Source organism: Podarcis vaucheri, assembly GCF_965113315.1.
Source record: "Podarcis vaucheri genome assembly, chromosome: 5".
Lineage (NCBI taxonomy): Eukaryota > Metazoa > Chordata > Lepidosauria > Squamata > Lacertidae > Podarcis > Podarcis vaucheri.
Window position 1 is genome coordinate 57,779,635 of NC_138763.1, and position 15,076 is coordinate 57,794,710.

The window sequence follows — 15,076 nt, forward strand, 5'->3', positions numbered from 1 at the left end:
AACCACACCTGGCCTAAGCTAATCATCAGGCCTAATCATCAGGATTTTAGGCTGTGTACTTCAGTGGAATATTGTAATTCTATAGCTAGATCTGCTCTGTAAGTCAAACTCCCAGTACTTTCAATAGCTTTTGGATGAGACCCATATTGCATAGGGACAGAAACAGCACATAACTATACCAAACGAAAAGCAAAGCTATAATTTCCCTCCCTCTTCTTTTATTTTATTTGATTGTAAACTTATTATGACTGGATCATATTCTTACATCAGTTTGAAAGTCAGCCCTCTTTTCAATTAATATTTTAGAGTAAGTCACCATTGAGAAAATTCTTCTCTTGATCACTGTTACAGGGGAAGGATTCATTCTGCTTTGGGCTTACTAAAACACAATCATCCATTCAAAAGTTACTTGGTTTTGAATTAAGTTACACAGCTCAGGCAGATTCAATAGGTTTATTATGGGCAAAGAGAACACATATTGAAGAGTTTGTTGAAATTAAAAACAGACTTCCAGATGAAAATCAATTAACTTTTAATGGTTAAAAAGCTGTTTTGAATAGTTTAAAAAGAATGCGAGACATATCTTAAAAATTAGAATGAATGTGCATTTTTAGGTGGCTAGTGCTTTCTGTACTGTAACAATAGCTTAAAAATGGCATTTCAAAAACCATAACCACAGAATGCGAGACTGCTTCATATCAAGGCTATTGGCGCACTGTTTGCTGAGAGAGAGAAAAGTTTACAAAAGACATTGATAGAGCTTTATGTTCTTCTATGGCAAATCTGATATAACTTCGTTGACATATTGTATGCTGAACGTGGAGACAAAGATTTAACTGCAGTAGGCTTGCTTGGCCTCAGAGTGGGCAATTGCTTACAGCTGAAAACAAGTTTTAAAAATAATCCCAAGCACTGTGTTTGTGGTACCGGAATTGACACATCAGGATTTTTTCCATAAAAAAGCTTCATCAGAAAGAACTTGAGCCAGTTTTGTGTTGAAAGGCTGATAGAAATCTCGTAGAATTTCCTTTGTGATAGGTAACATAGGGCCCAAATTGCGATCTTCAGGCCTCCTAGTGTTTGATGCAGGACTTTTGGTAATTAGAGCTTCTTCTTTTTCACTTAGAGCACCTGTAGTAAAATTAAGAAAAAGAAAAAGATAACCACAAAATATTCTTGTATAGCTTTCTGTTATGCATTTCCTCAAACATTTCTAAGTTAAATGACATGAGATGTATAAACGTGGCTTTTGGACATTATAGCTTGTTGTCTGAACAGGAAGCATGACTTCTTGGCAGTGCCTGAAGCACACACCACCCCTTTTATTAGGACCAAACTATACATGGCATGAAATGTTTGCAAGCATTTACTATACAAGATTTTCGTTTTTAAATTGTTGTTCTTTTGTTCTTTTCAGCTGGTAGGGATAAACAGCCCCATGGAATGTAGAGAGGAAGCTTAGCCTTTTCTGTACATGCACCAAAAATCCCCCATCCGCAACTGCTATTGATGCCAATGGAAACTTCTCTGCTAGGGCTAATATAGCAGCTTTGGAAAGAACGTATATGAAGAAAAAGAGCTCTCTGCTGGATCAGGCCAAAGGCACATCTAGTCCTGTGCCCTGTTCTCACAGTAGCAAACCAGATGCTTGTGGAAACCCTAGAAGCAAGACTTGAGCACAACAACACTCTTCCTACTTGTGATTCCGGGAAACTGGTATTCAGAAGCATGCTGTCTCCAACGGTAGACATAGAACATTGTCATCATGGCTAGTAGCCACTGATAGCCTTGTGCTCCTTGAAGTTGTCATTAAGGACCTTTTTCAGTGCGACTCCATTATGTGAGGAAAGGGTTAATTCTCCCCTTCTCTTGCACAATGGCTCTGGTTATGTTCACTGACATCCCCACTCTTTAAGGAAGGGAATTCATGCATATTGAATGCTTGCATACATTTAACCTCAGATCATTGTTTGCCCCATAGGAGCGTGAGCTTGAGATGCAGAAATAGGGGTTCTAGCCATTTTGTCCTACTCAAGAGTACGCCCCTTGAAAAGAATGAATATAATTAACTTTGGGCCTTTATTTTCAGTGAGTCTACTGTGAATAGAACTTAGCTGGATACAACCCTAGGTATGTTAGTTCAGAGGGACCATGTGAAAACATGAAGAGTGTGACTCCTGTTCCACTTGCAAGCCATTCTAAGTAAATATGTGTTCTTTTATTTCTTTACACAATGTAAAAAAAAAATTCCCTGCTGGTGCTGGATCGTTCTAGCTCAACACCCTAATTCCCACATATTAATACAAGTTTAATGCAACTATTCTACTCCAGGTTATGTTCTGTAGTATTTAGACAGTTTTTAAATACTTAAAAGTTAACTGCATTTAAAACATAATATGATTCCATCCCCCATGTATCACTTAAATCATTTTGCATCATAAGCAGCATGAATTGTTCATCTATTTTTAAAATGTCTAAACCAACCTTCATCCAAACAGAATAAATCCTTATGGCTGATTGTTTGCTCGGAACAATTTAGCATAAAATAATCATGAATGTACATTCTTTCTCCTTTTTTCTTAAAAGTTATCCTCTTATGATGGAGCTCCTGATGTCAGGAAGCATTTATGTCACTCATGCATAGAGGTCCAGCACACCCTCATGCAAAAATGATAGCAATTCACTTTTGAAATATATTACATGCTACAACCTTTTGATGATCTAAAGCAGAGGTAGGCCACCTTGACATCTGGGTGGAGCTGAATACAAGCCCAGGAATCGGCTCCACTTGGGAGCTCCTAAGTGGAGCAGTTCCCAGCAGGACTTGCATTGGTGCCATTTAAACAAAAAACACCAAACCCAAGTCCCATTTGTAGGGGAACAGTTGGAACCATACTCAAATGCTCCCGATTGTTCCTTTGCAGTTGCAGCTTTCCCTTACCCACAGATGGCAGCAGGTGGACACGGCAAAAGAAAAAATGGCCTCATGGGCCAAATTAGAATCCCTGGTGGGCCTAATTTAGCCTGTGGAGCACGGTTCCCCATGACTGATTCCCAAACCTGATCTAAAGAATAGCAGCACATGTTGATCAGTTTCCACATAGAAATGGTTCACTGAAGGCCATTTTTGATATAGATAATCACTAAATTGCTCCATGTGGAGGGGGGGAGTGTGCAGCCATAACTTGATGCAACTGCACTACTTCATAAGTCTGTACATCTGCCAGTTCTTCCAATGAACATGCAACATTCTTAAATGCTATATTCTTATACTATCTGTATAGGAAAGCATGTGGCAAGTGACCCAAAGGTAACATGAACCTGTGGATTAAAATTAAATTTAAAATAGCATACCTCTTGGTTAAAAGACAAAGAATGGCTAAATTTAAGCAACTTGTTTTTCTTTAAATTTGAATATGTGTGATCTAACTACAGAGCAATTACCAGGGACTGTCTGAGAGCAGATTTAGGAAGGGGGCTGAAGCAGAGCCTTAGAAAAACAGGGCAATTTCATTAAATGTGCTTTAATCAGAAAGGTCAGAAAATTTCCTACCTAAATCCAGAAACTGGAACACCATGTGCATAGTAAACTTAACGTTGGATGCATGATCCTCCAAGCGGAGAACTAGTATTTGATCTTTATTAAAAACTGTCAGCCAGTCCAAGAGAAAAACAACATACAGACCAACCTGGAGCCTTACCTAAAAGAATGAAAAACAAAATAAATTATTGTTTTAAGAAAACACTCCAAATGAATTGGCCATGGCAGACAACAATAAGTGAGATTATGCAAGGCATAGTTTTATTGCAGGAATGTGACATACTCATGGGTCACCATATTTGCTATAGCAGAGGACTCCCATTCCTGAAATTAGACTTTGGAAGGCTAACTTCTTACCTCCGCCTCTGCACCCATATTAGGCTTGAAAAACAGCAAAAAAAAATCATTTAATCATTTTTAAAGCCTAAATGGAGATGGGGAGAAAGTGAGTGTGCATGTGTTGTGCATACTTGCAGGGCTCATGCGTACAGCTGCAGCACTTCCATTGTACCCACAACAGTTTACCTGGTTTGCAAATGTGCCCACGGACCCAGAAAAGTTGGCAACCCTGGCATACATGCATCAGGAAAGCCCAGAGGGGAGATGATAGTTCTCCCTCAGCTGTTATGCTGCCCTCCGATACGGGAGGCAGCATGCAGCCACTATGGCAAACAGCCATTGGATTTGTCTAATCCCCTTTGAAAGCCAAGCTGGTGACCATGACCATATCTTGTGGCAGCAAATTTTATATCTTAAGTATGCATTGTGTGAAGAAGTACTTCTGACTTTCCAACATTCAGCTGCATTGGATAATCTATTGTTCTAGAGCAGTGTTATGAGAAAAGTAGAAAAATGCCCCCGTCTTCATTTTCACTGTGCCATGCATAATTCTATACACCTCTATCATGTTCCCCTTTACCTCCCTTTCCCTCCAGATTAAAAAGACCCAAATGCTGTAAAGGTTCCTCACAGCGGAGAAAGGGGATAGTACATGAAAGCACCCATTAATGCTCTAGCTGGGTGCTCACCTGATGGAATGCTCCCTTCTTACCAAAGATAAACAGTTAAATCCCCAATTTAGAAGAAGATCCAGCCTTTTGTCTTCTATGTGGATGGATTTATTTTTAAGCAGAAAGACTTTGTCATATGAACCACCAGGTTCAAACACAAGTTTAGGAAGATAGTGGTTTTTTCTGGTGTTTTCCCCTAACTCTGTAATATATTTGTTACATATTCTAATATGTGATAATACCAGTTTCATGAAATTCTATTGTCTAAGAATCGTATCAAGTGAGAACTGAAATGTACGTACGGGCATGGCATTATTAATGGTGTTGTTGTACACACAGGCTCTCAGGGAGTAATCTGCCAGGCAATTTTCAAAGAGCTGCAATGATTCAGCCACTTTTTCATGGAAGTCTTCTACAGATTTGTTAGCACTTGCAAAGTAAAGATAATCAGAATACAATCTGTAAATGAAATAACACAGGAACAATTGAAGCACAATTGCAGCTAAGCCATCCCACATTATCATCATAGTAATAAACCAATAGCTATTGTCCAGGCAAGAAAAGAAAGAGTGCTATTTGTATAGTAAGGCTGTGCTTTAATTTCTTGTTTATTCCAGCAGAAGTCTCACAGCTCCATTCCAAAGAAAATTAAACTGAAATGCCAGGCTGATCCAAGTTGCCTATCTGGCAAAGGAATCCTACAAGTACCTCACCTTAGTGGAGCATACTTCCCAGCATCTTCCCACCATCTCTTCGGTCATGCCAGGGGTGTCAGATGAGAAAAAATATTATAGGAACAAGATCTAATAATACTATTACTTGCCTTCTCTTTGCTAACTTACCATTTTTATCTCTCAAACTAGCCATATGAACCACACGATTCAGATCTTGACCCCATATTGCTCCTTGCAGACTATATTCCTTGCTGCTCTTATTCATTCTTGTTTGCGACCACTTTTATATTGATTATCCAAGTCGCATGGCCACTCTCATTAGTTTTGCTTATTTATTAGTCACTCCTTTCTTTGATTCCCCATCTTCAGTTATCTTACTCTCAAGCCTCCCTCACCTCCAAATACCCTTCCTTCAGGGTCTTCTTTTCCAGTCCAGTGTCCACCAAACACTCTTTTTCAGCCACCTCTCCTCTGGTCCCACTATCTGTTGATTCCCTCCTGCTGTGGCCCCTTCCCTGACCTGTGCCTGCTACACAAAGTCACACTCATCCCTAGGAACCACCTTGACCTTGGAATTTTGATACACTTTACTTCAGCCGGCTGTCACCTTTTGTTTTAAAAGATGTTTTAAGGTAAAACACCTGCTAGCAGCTTCAAGCTTGTTTACTTTGAAAGATATCCCCCCTTCCTTTCATGTGACGAATAAAAACTCTATTGATTTTCATGAGAAGGAGGAAAAGAGAGTGCAGCAGAGATGTCAGAACAGCCAGAGGTGGGAAAGGAGGGTCTCACTAACTGCTGTGTCTCTGTGTGGTATGTTATAACAACAGAGCCATGTACGAATGGGAAGCTCTGTCTGTAGGTGTAATGAAAACAAACAGAAAAGTGTGCCACTCCCAGCTTATATTTCACTGACAATACGGACGTGCTGAATATTTGGCCGTGCTTAATATTTTGCTGCCTTAGGCAGCCGCCTGTTTTACTGTGCATGAAATAGTTGGCTGTGAAACTGGAAGATATGAGAAAAATAGGAAGGATGGAGCCAGCCGATTCATTAAATGCGGCACTTTGAAACATAAACAATTTTCCCCCACTTTCCCTGCAGAAATGTGTGTGTAGAAGAAGGTTACTCACTAAAAGCACATTATCAAAAGAAATCGAGAAAGGTGAAGTTTGCAATTTCTGCCTTGAGTAGCATCAGTGCTAGCTAATAGTGCTTGCTATCTAGGTTAGAGGGACGCGGGTGGCGCTGTGGGCTAAAGCCTCAACGCCTAGGGCTTGCCGATCGAAAGGTCGGCGGTTCGAATCCCCGCGGCGGGGTGCGCTCCCGCTGCTCGGTCCCAGCGCCTGCCCACCTAGCAGTTCGAAAGCACCCCCGGGGGCAAGTAGATAAATAGGTACCGCTTACCAGCGGGAAGGTAAACGGCGTTCCGTGTGCGGCTCTGGCTCGCCAGAGCAGCGTTGTCACGCTGGCCACGTGACCCGGAAGTGTCCCCGGACAGCGCTGGCCCCCGGCCAATAGATGTGAGATGGGCGCACAAACCCCAGAGTCTGTCAAGACTGGCCCGTTCGGGCAGGGGTACCTTTACCTTTACCTTTACCTTTATCTAGGTTAGACAGGCGAGAAGGTGGCCAAGAAAGTGAGCCAAAAGGATGGCTGGCATATGCAGCTCATTTAGATGGCTCTTTCTTGCCAACACCATTTAATCACATTCTCTAGATCCGAGGTGGGGAACCTGTGGCCATCCAGAGGTTGGTGGGCTACCAATCATGCTGGCTAGGGATGATGGGAGTTGTGGTCTAACAAGATCTGGAGGACTGCAGTTTCTCTATGCTTGCTCAAGATGGTAGGAAACTTAAACAGATAAAAATAAACAACATGATCATACATATCCATTCCAAAATAGAACGTGAGTATGAAATTCTGTCTCAGAATTAAAATCTAATCTTATAGGAGGGCAGCAGCTTTCTGTACTTACATAACCATGAAGTTACCCCCTAGAGTTTAGGATCAAGAAATAAGAATTGCAACTAAGCTACTCACAATTGTGATAGAGTGGAAATCACTTTAACGTCTGGGATAATCTGGACATATGGCAACCTGTGCTGGGAGTGTCATTTAAAAATAGCTCAAAAGCTTCAAAAAAAAAATAAACAACTTTCCTGTCCGGATTTTCACTTTCTGAAATATGGCAACCCTGCATTGTGATTACTATTATGCAATTTACACCCATAACAGCTAATATTTTGCTTGATACCAAGGGATATTCCTCAAAAAACTGGGGATATGTCATTCATTTTGATTATAATCAACTTCAAATATGTTTCTCTCTGTGTGCTTTCTGTTGTTATCACTTGTCTGAATATTAGCAGAACTATGCCCAGCACAGTATGCTCTGTCAATGGTCTATCAGTTATACTTTTTAAAAACAAAACAATTCACTAAAATGTATATCTTAAAAGAAGAGTTTGGATTTGAAGAAGAGTTTGGATTTGATATCCCGCCTTTCACTCCCCTTCAGGAGTCTCAAAGCGGCTAACATTCTCCTTTCCCTTCCTCCCCCACAACAAACACTCTGTGAGGTGAGTGGGGCTGAGAGACTTCACAGAAGTGTGACTAGCCCAAGGTCACCCAGCAGCTGCAGGTGGAGGAGCGGAGACGCGAACCCGGTTTCCCAGATTACGTGACTACCGCTCTTAACCACTACACCACACTGGCTCTGACCAATCAGATTCTTATAACCAATTTTCCCATTACAGGAAACTCATGCCTATATCTTGGTTAAGTACAATGACCTTTAGAAAGAGTCTTATCTCCTTCTCCAAACCCTTTAACTGAAACCAATCTGCTTTCTGATGACCTTTTCCTGAATAGTCTGTTTATGTATGTGTGTCACAACAGAATCCTATATATGTCTACTCAAAATTAAGCCTCAGAGATCAGTGGAACATACTCCCAGGTAAGTATGGATTAAGATTGCAGCCTTAGTTTCTCTTGGTAGAACATTTCTCCAAAGAGGGAATGAAATTGATTTTCCCAAGAGTTGTTAGAGATACATATGTTCATGTTTGTATGTCCAGATAAAATATGGTTTATGCACAAGCCTTGAGCTCTCAAAACTCCCCTCCCTCTGCATGGCCAAGAGGGGGACTTTGCTGAACTAGGGAACCTGGTTCACATTGACTATGGTTTATTGAAGCAGTACAGCTTCAGAAACCAAGGTTACAACTTCCTATGTTTTTGAGACGTACCATTATTAGAGTTATACCACAGTCCCTGCCTCAGAGAAAAGGAGGTTAAAACTGTTAGCTAACTAAAGGGTTGATTAAAATGAAAAGCTTAGGAAGTCCTTCTCCCAGATGCAGGGGAGAAGAGATGGCTGAAGCACACCCTACACAGTTTAGTAATTAAACTATGGTACAGCAAGGGGACTTCATGCAGACAGAGATTCTCATACAGTGGTGCCTCGCAAGACGAAATTAATCTGTTCTGCGAGTCTCTTCATCTTGCGGTTTTTTCGTCTTGCGAAGCACGGCTATTAACGGCTTAGCGGCTTTAAGAAAAAGGAAACAAACTTGCAAGAACTCGCAAGACATTTCGTCTTGCGAAGCAAGCCCATAGGGAAATTCATCTTGCGGAACGACTCAAAAAACGGAAAACTCTTTCGTCTTGCGCGTTTTTCGTCTTGCGAGGCATTTGTCTTGCGAGGTACCACTGTATTCTAATGAAATCTGTATAAGTTGTAGGATATTTCCTTATTTATTTATTTTGCTTTGTGGGACATCTTTATAAAAACCAAATATTTGCTGATGAGGATTTCAGCTGCTCTTGCTACTTATGGCTCACTTGATGCTGCTACCGACTGCCATAATCTATCACAATTAAGTGTAGGTGCACATGACTGCCTCTTCATCAGAAAAGATTGCAGAGGAAATGGAACCTAGCATAAAAAGTGGAACCATTTCTTTCAAGCACAGTTCCATATTTCAATTCTATCAGCATAAATACTTGGTTCTTGATGTGTTCCCTATGTTAACAATTTTGCAGAAGCTGTTTAATGATAGCAAAAATGAAAGGCTGACCCAGGCTTTAAATAAATGTTCACGGGTGGTCACATGGGCCTGCAGCTCTCAACGGTGTGACTGTTCCTCTTCCCTCTGTGTTGTCATGGTACAGAAATGTGTTTTTCCACAACTAAGGAAACATGCAGCTGCATGGTAGCTGCCTGATTGTCTCTCTAATGCCAGAAGGAAAAGAGAAGGAAAACAAAGGCATTGGAAAGGAAAAGTGAGTGAGCACGCATGCCATAACACAACAGTCACATGAAGTGCTAGGGCAGCAGAAGAGCAACTGCAAGTGCAGCTGCCATAGTGTTCTGTTGCATTTCTAAGTTTAAACTATTAAATAAATTTGCTGTATGAATCCCTTTGTTCGTGCAGATTCTAGGAAAGGAAAATATGTGCACTGCAGCTACTGCTGGAATATCAAGGGGAATAGCACCAATGAGGAATATCTAGGCATTACCACAACCATGGCCATTGTATTCTCTTCCAGTACCCAAGATAACACAGATTCTCTTTTGGCCAAATACTAATATCTCGGAAGATATTTTACAGCTGAGCTACGTAATTATAGAATTCCATGGCTCAAAATGACTGGAAGTCAATTAGTTTACAGGGGGAAGCTATGCTGTATATCAGTGTACAATTTTTCTAGACATAAAACACATATTTAACTCCAGTCCAGTTTAGGACTCTTAGTTTTTCTTTCTCCATCCCTACAGCATTCCTCTAAAGAAAACCCCAAAACAATTAAATAAATAGTGACAATAATATTGGTGTAACCTCCCTTAGGTTAGGATGAAACCAGCATGTGGGTCTTTACTCTACCCATCAAATATTTACATTATGGCAAGGCACAGTTATGCTACTTTGCTGTCAGGACTAAAGAATTTACAATTCAGCAGTACATATAGGGTTAGATTTATCCCGTGGTGAGAGAAAAAGCACGATCCATTGTAATGGAAACTGTATCCATTACAAGTGGACAAAATTGGTATCTCCCAAGTTAAGGGGGTATATTATGATATGAGACAGACACTAAAGCAACAGCTGGTGAATATTAGAGTCATATTGCAGAGCATTTCCAGATCATTTACAGAAGAAAGCCACTTCATCCAGCTCTCTTGCATACAATTACCATCTGTTAACATTCAGAGGCCACAAAATATATTTATCAAGTCAACAGTGCACTGTCTGCCATGCAGGGGGCCATGAGGTGACTTGGGCAATGGGGAGCACTACTGTTGACAGCTCTTATTCTATGTAGTGCTGCTGATGAGAATAGAATTCTAATAAGGAAAATATTCACATCAGGCGGTAGTGTGTTTTCCCTATGACTATCTTTCAAAAAAGAAAAAAAAATTAAAAGCCAATTTACATTCTAATATTTGATTTTTATATATGTGGCCATGATGCAGGAAATGCTGATGGCACTGGAAACTGATTTACCACCTTTTCTCCCATTTTGTAAAAATGACTGATCTGGAAAGAGGCAGGGCCTATGGACACAAATCAAATGAGACAAGGCAAATAGTCTATGAGCCTGATCAGATTTTACTTCCTCCCCTACTTCCCACTGTACCTCCTTTTCACAGGGGGGAAATGAATGAACCATACGTTCATCCATTTATTTGAATATGGCATGACTAAAACTTCTTGGAAGGAATTTAATGTCACAATGGGCCAGTTTAAGATTTACATCTTCCCTTGTATCAGGAAAAGAACATGTGATCTTGCATGAATCCACAGCTCTCCCTAAGTATAAGCTGATCAGAAACAGCATATGAACGGAACCTTTAAATAGGGATAAAAGTTATCATTTCCCTACAAAAATAATCTCATTCCTAAATTCCACAAGTTACTATTTTCAACCAGTGGTGCAAGTAATTATAGCCTCTTTAATAGTTTTATACCCCGACCCCCCTTCTCTTTAGATACTAATGTGTATTACTTCACAAATGTGGTAAGCTAGCCCTCCTATATATAGAGTCTCTCTTGTTCAGTCTGCTGAGTTTGACCTTCCAGCTCTGTTCTAACCAGCACCACTGTGTTAGAGATGAACAAAAATCCCCATGTTCCACTTGAAAATCATTTGAGTTTTCCAAGCATTTCCACTGAGAACATTTTATTTTCAAGCACTCGCAAAAGCCTTCGAGCTTTTGTGAATGCTTGAAAATAAAATGTTCACAAAAATCCAATGTGCCCACTGAACTCAATGCAGGCATCATGCCTCCATTAGTTTTAATAGACAGATTGAAACCTGTTGTGTACCCCAAAATGGCTGATGAGGGACAAAAAGTGATAACAGCTGGGAGCAGCTCCTGCTTGAAATCCTGGAGAGCTGTTATCAGTCGCTGTCAACAAGACTGAGCTAGAAGGATCAGTGGCCTGATATGTTAATGTTTCAACACGCAGATATAAACCTGCGGCATTCTCTCAAACACCTGGCAGGAGGGCAACAAGCAATGCACTATCTAAGAAACTTTAGGACTATTCCTTGGAAACTGAAGCCAGCACATTAAAGCCTTGGGGAAGAGGGGAACAGAACTGATGCAGGAGACTTGCTCAAGTCACCTTAGAGAAAAGTGTATCTTTGCAGCAGCAGACTAAGCTTCTGATCCTGCAACTGTAGTATTCTCATTGCACAAAAGTAAGCAACAGTGAGTGATATTGCAGTGGTAAGGAAGCTTGCTTGTTTCTTTTTAAATACAAAAAGGGGAGATATGTGCCATGAGGCTAGAAAGGAGGAGCACATAGACTTGTGGGAGACAACTATGTGCTCCCTTGCACCACTTTTTCTTTTCAAGGATTACACAAATGCCTGTATAGCATTGTGGTAGGAATGGAGAAGGCATGGAAATAACAGCTGACAGAACCAAGAAAAAGAACCACAAATACAAATACACCTTAGAGTTGGGGGTCCCAAACTATGGTCCATAAACTTCACCCAGATGGTCTGTGGATTTGTAGTTGAAGATGACATATTCATCACATTAAATATAAGTATTGATTTTTGAATTGTACTTTTATTGCTTCTTTTGTTTCACATTTTGCATTTTATTATATTAGGATCTGAATCCTATGGCATTCAAACTGCAATACAAGGAAGTACAATATATGAGAAAAAAGAGCAATAAAAATAAAATTAAGAATCATATAGCATCTAGCACAGCACATTTCAATTGCTACAACAGGCAGAAAAAACAATTAAGTGATCCACCAAGACCCTGGGCAATCTTCAAGGGGTCCATGGGGTAGAGTGTGGACAGTTTGGAAACCACTGCCTTCGTGTGTATAAGCTCACATCAAAAGATGTGGCTGAGTATTACAGATTATATTTTCCTTTACTATCCTTGCCTGGGGCCTGCAGAGCAACATATATTGCTTTCCAATATATGCTGCTAGCCTCTGCCTAAAATATACACAAAAGAAGAAAATAACTGAACATACCTTTAGTAAACTGAGGTAACAAATATTTCCAGAAAACAAATGTTATTACTTCAAGCTAGAAAGAAGCAATACTTTGACCAAAAACCATTGGAATAACAGGTGGGGTTTGGGACCTGAATTTCAGCTGTCCTGCATTCCTCAGATGTCCAAAGTTCTTTATAGTTTCACCTCTTTCTGCCGTAACAGTAAAAGGATGAAAGTCATGGAATCCACTCCTAATAATGATTTATACACTCAGAGGAATGGTTGTTTGAAATTTAAAGCTTTGTTCTGATTTATCCCAAACTAATTATAAAAAGCAGACCTCAGCACTAGTGGGCCTTGCCAGGATGCAAGAGCTCCAAATGCCAATGCCAAGCCTGGATGTGGTGACCTTAATATAATATTACTATTATCTGCCATTTTACATATGATGAGACGTCTTTTGAGTATAGTTAATGAGACCTGAGCTTAATCATATCATCAAGGCTTTTTTACTTAAATCCTTAGGAAAAGATGGCGCTATATTGTTCCATAAAACTGTCTATACCAGTTGCCATGGGCTCTTTCAGGAGGAAGAGCAGGACAGAAATGTTACGAATAAATAATAAGAGAATACCATGTGACTGTTGAAATAAATCACTTTACCATTTAAAAAAGGTGAGAATTGGACCATGCAATACAAGGCAAACAAATCCTTATATCTCACCAAAAACAGGGATATTAAGAAGCTGGTGGAATCCTGTGAAGAGGCTTAAAATATTTATTCCCATATTACTGCTAAGGAGTACATGTCAGCAAAGGCTGAAGAACTGTGTTTCCTTTTCTTTCACTACAACTTGGAGTGGACTCTTGACCAAGGTACACACTACCTTGTGCAGGGGAGGAAAACCTGTTGACCTTTATTTCCATGCCTTATAGCAGATGGGATACATTTGCCTTTTTCACACTGAAATTGCCCTAAGCAACTGGGATCTCCACACAGTTCCCGGTTTCCATAGTTACCTGCATCTCTGCTAATGTCAACAAGATGAAAGATTATCTGTTATGGGAGTTTTACTTGTTCAATTTTACAACTCATATCAGTTCAGATTGCATACTGTATTAACTCTTTCCCAGATCATGCACAAGAATTAAAGGTATTCAAAGTTTCTCCAATATATGGAAATGAGGATTGAAAATGTGATTAATTAATTCAGAATGGGAAGTCAAAGCTACCAGAGACTGTAATTCACCTTATTCTGAACACTAAGCAAAACAAGGAACATTCATCCTTTGGTCCAGGGCCACATGCCAGTGGTGGGTGTGGCTACTCCACCCTCTCGCATGCACTCACACATCTTCCTAAGGTAAGCTAAGTGAATTAGCTGACAGGGAGAGGGAGGTGCCCCCTCATCAAATGATCAATCTGATAAATAGTGAGGGGGGCAATTTGCATCAGGGCTGGGTGGAGAGGTTCAAACCTCTCTGCCCTCTGTCGTACCATGTCTACTTTAAATTTTCTTTTCTCTATTGCTGTTACCAATGTTGTTGAAGTCTTGGGGGATTGCATCAGGCTACTGGGCTACAGGTAAGCCATCTCTATTCTAGAGCTTCCTAAAGATTCCATTTCTACACTAAAAACACTATAGCTTTCCAGATTGTATTGGTCATATTAAAAACAAGTTTTTTAAAACAATGGATTCAATGAGGTGGTACGAGTGTTTATGGAGTCGAGTTGCAGGTGAGTTATGCTGCTCTCAACTTACCAATTTTGGGGGCAGCTGTCAACTATCCATGAGAACAAATAAAAAGAATAAAATACATTTCTTTGATACTATGTAAATATGGCTTGCTAACCTTTCAACAGGGTCCCTAAGCATAACAATCAGCTTTGCATTTGGCTGGAAGGCATGGATGAAGTCCTGTATTAAGAATGGAGGCTCCCCTTCTGTACTGTTGTCATAGAAGAAAATCCAAGCGTTGTTGTCCCACATTGTCGAAGCACTCGCCTCTCCTAGGAATCACAAAAAGCTGCAGATCAGTGTCACTCTAGATGACTGGCTCATTCTGAGCACTGTTGTAAATGCACTGCAGGACCAGAACATTCAATGAAATATGCTAGGTCACTTCCTATTCTTGGCTATGGCAGCCAAAAATGCACTTCTTAATAGTTGAGGGAGTTGGGTATGTCTTGGGCGGAGACTGAAAGCAAATACAATTGAGATTCCTGCATTGTAGGGGGTTGGATTGGATGATCCTTGGGATCCCCTTCCAACTCTACAATCATTCGATCTTCAAATATCTGAAGGGCTACCACATGGAAGAGGGGGCAAGCTTTTTTTCCACTGTTCCTGAGGGTAGGGCCCAAGCCAATGGAT

The 15,076-nt window shown here is 40.4% G+C and overlaps 1 protein-coding gene across 1 annotated transcript in view; it reads right to left on the minus strand.

The window, feature by feature from the left end:
• Positions 1–515: 515 nt before the first annotated feature.
• The window catches only part of CHST15 (carbohydrate sulfotransferase 15), a 69,446-nt gene continuing 54,885 nt past the window's right edge, over positions 516–15,076 (minus strand). Inside the window, exons 5-8 of the mRNA XM_082222779.1 lie at positions 14,556–14,712; positions 4,854–5,010; positions 3,554–3,701; positions 516–1,131 (exon numbers count right to left, since the gene is read on the minus strand). Of these exons, the coding sequence (XP_082078905.1) occupies positions 941–1,131; positions 3,554–3,701; positions 4,854–5,010; positions 14,556–14,712 (653 nt within the window). The 3' untranslated portion in view covers positions 516–940. The remainder of the gene's footprint in view (positions 1,132–3,553; positions 3,702–4,853; positions 5,011–14,555; positions 14,713–15,076) is intronic.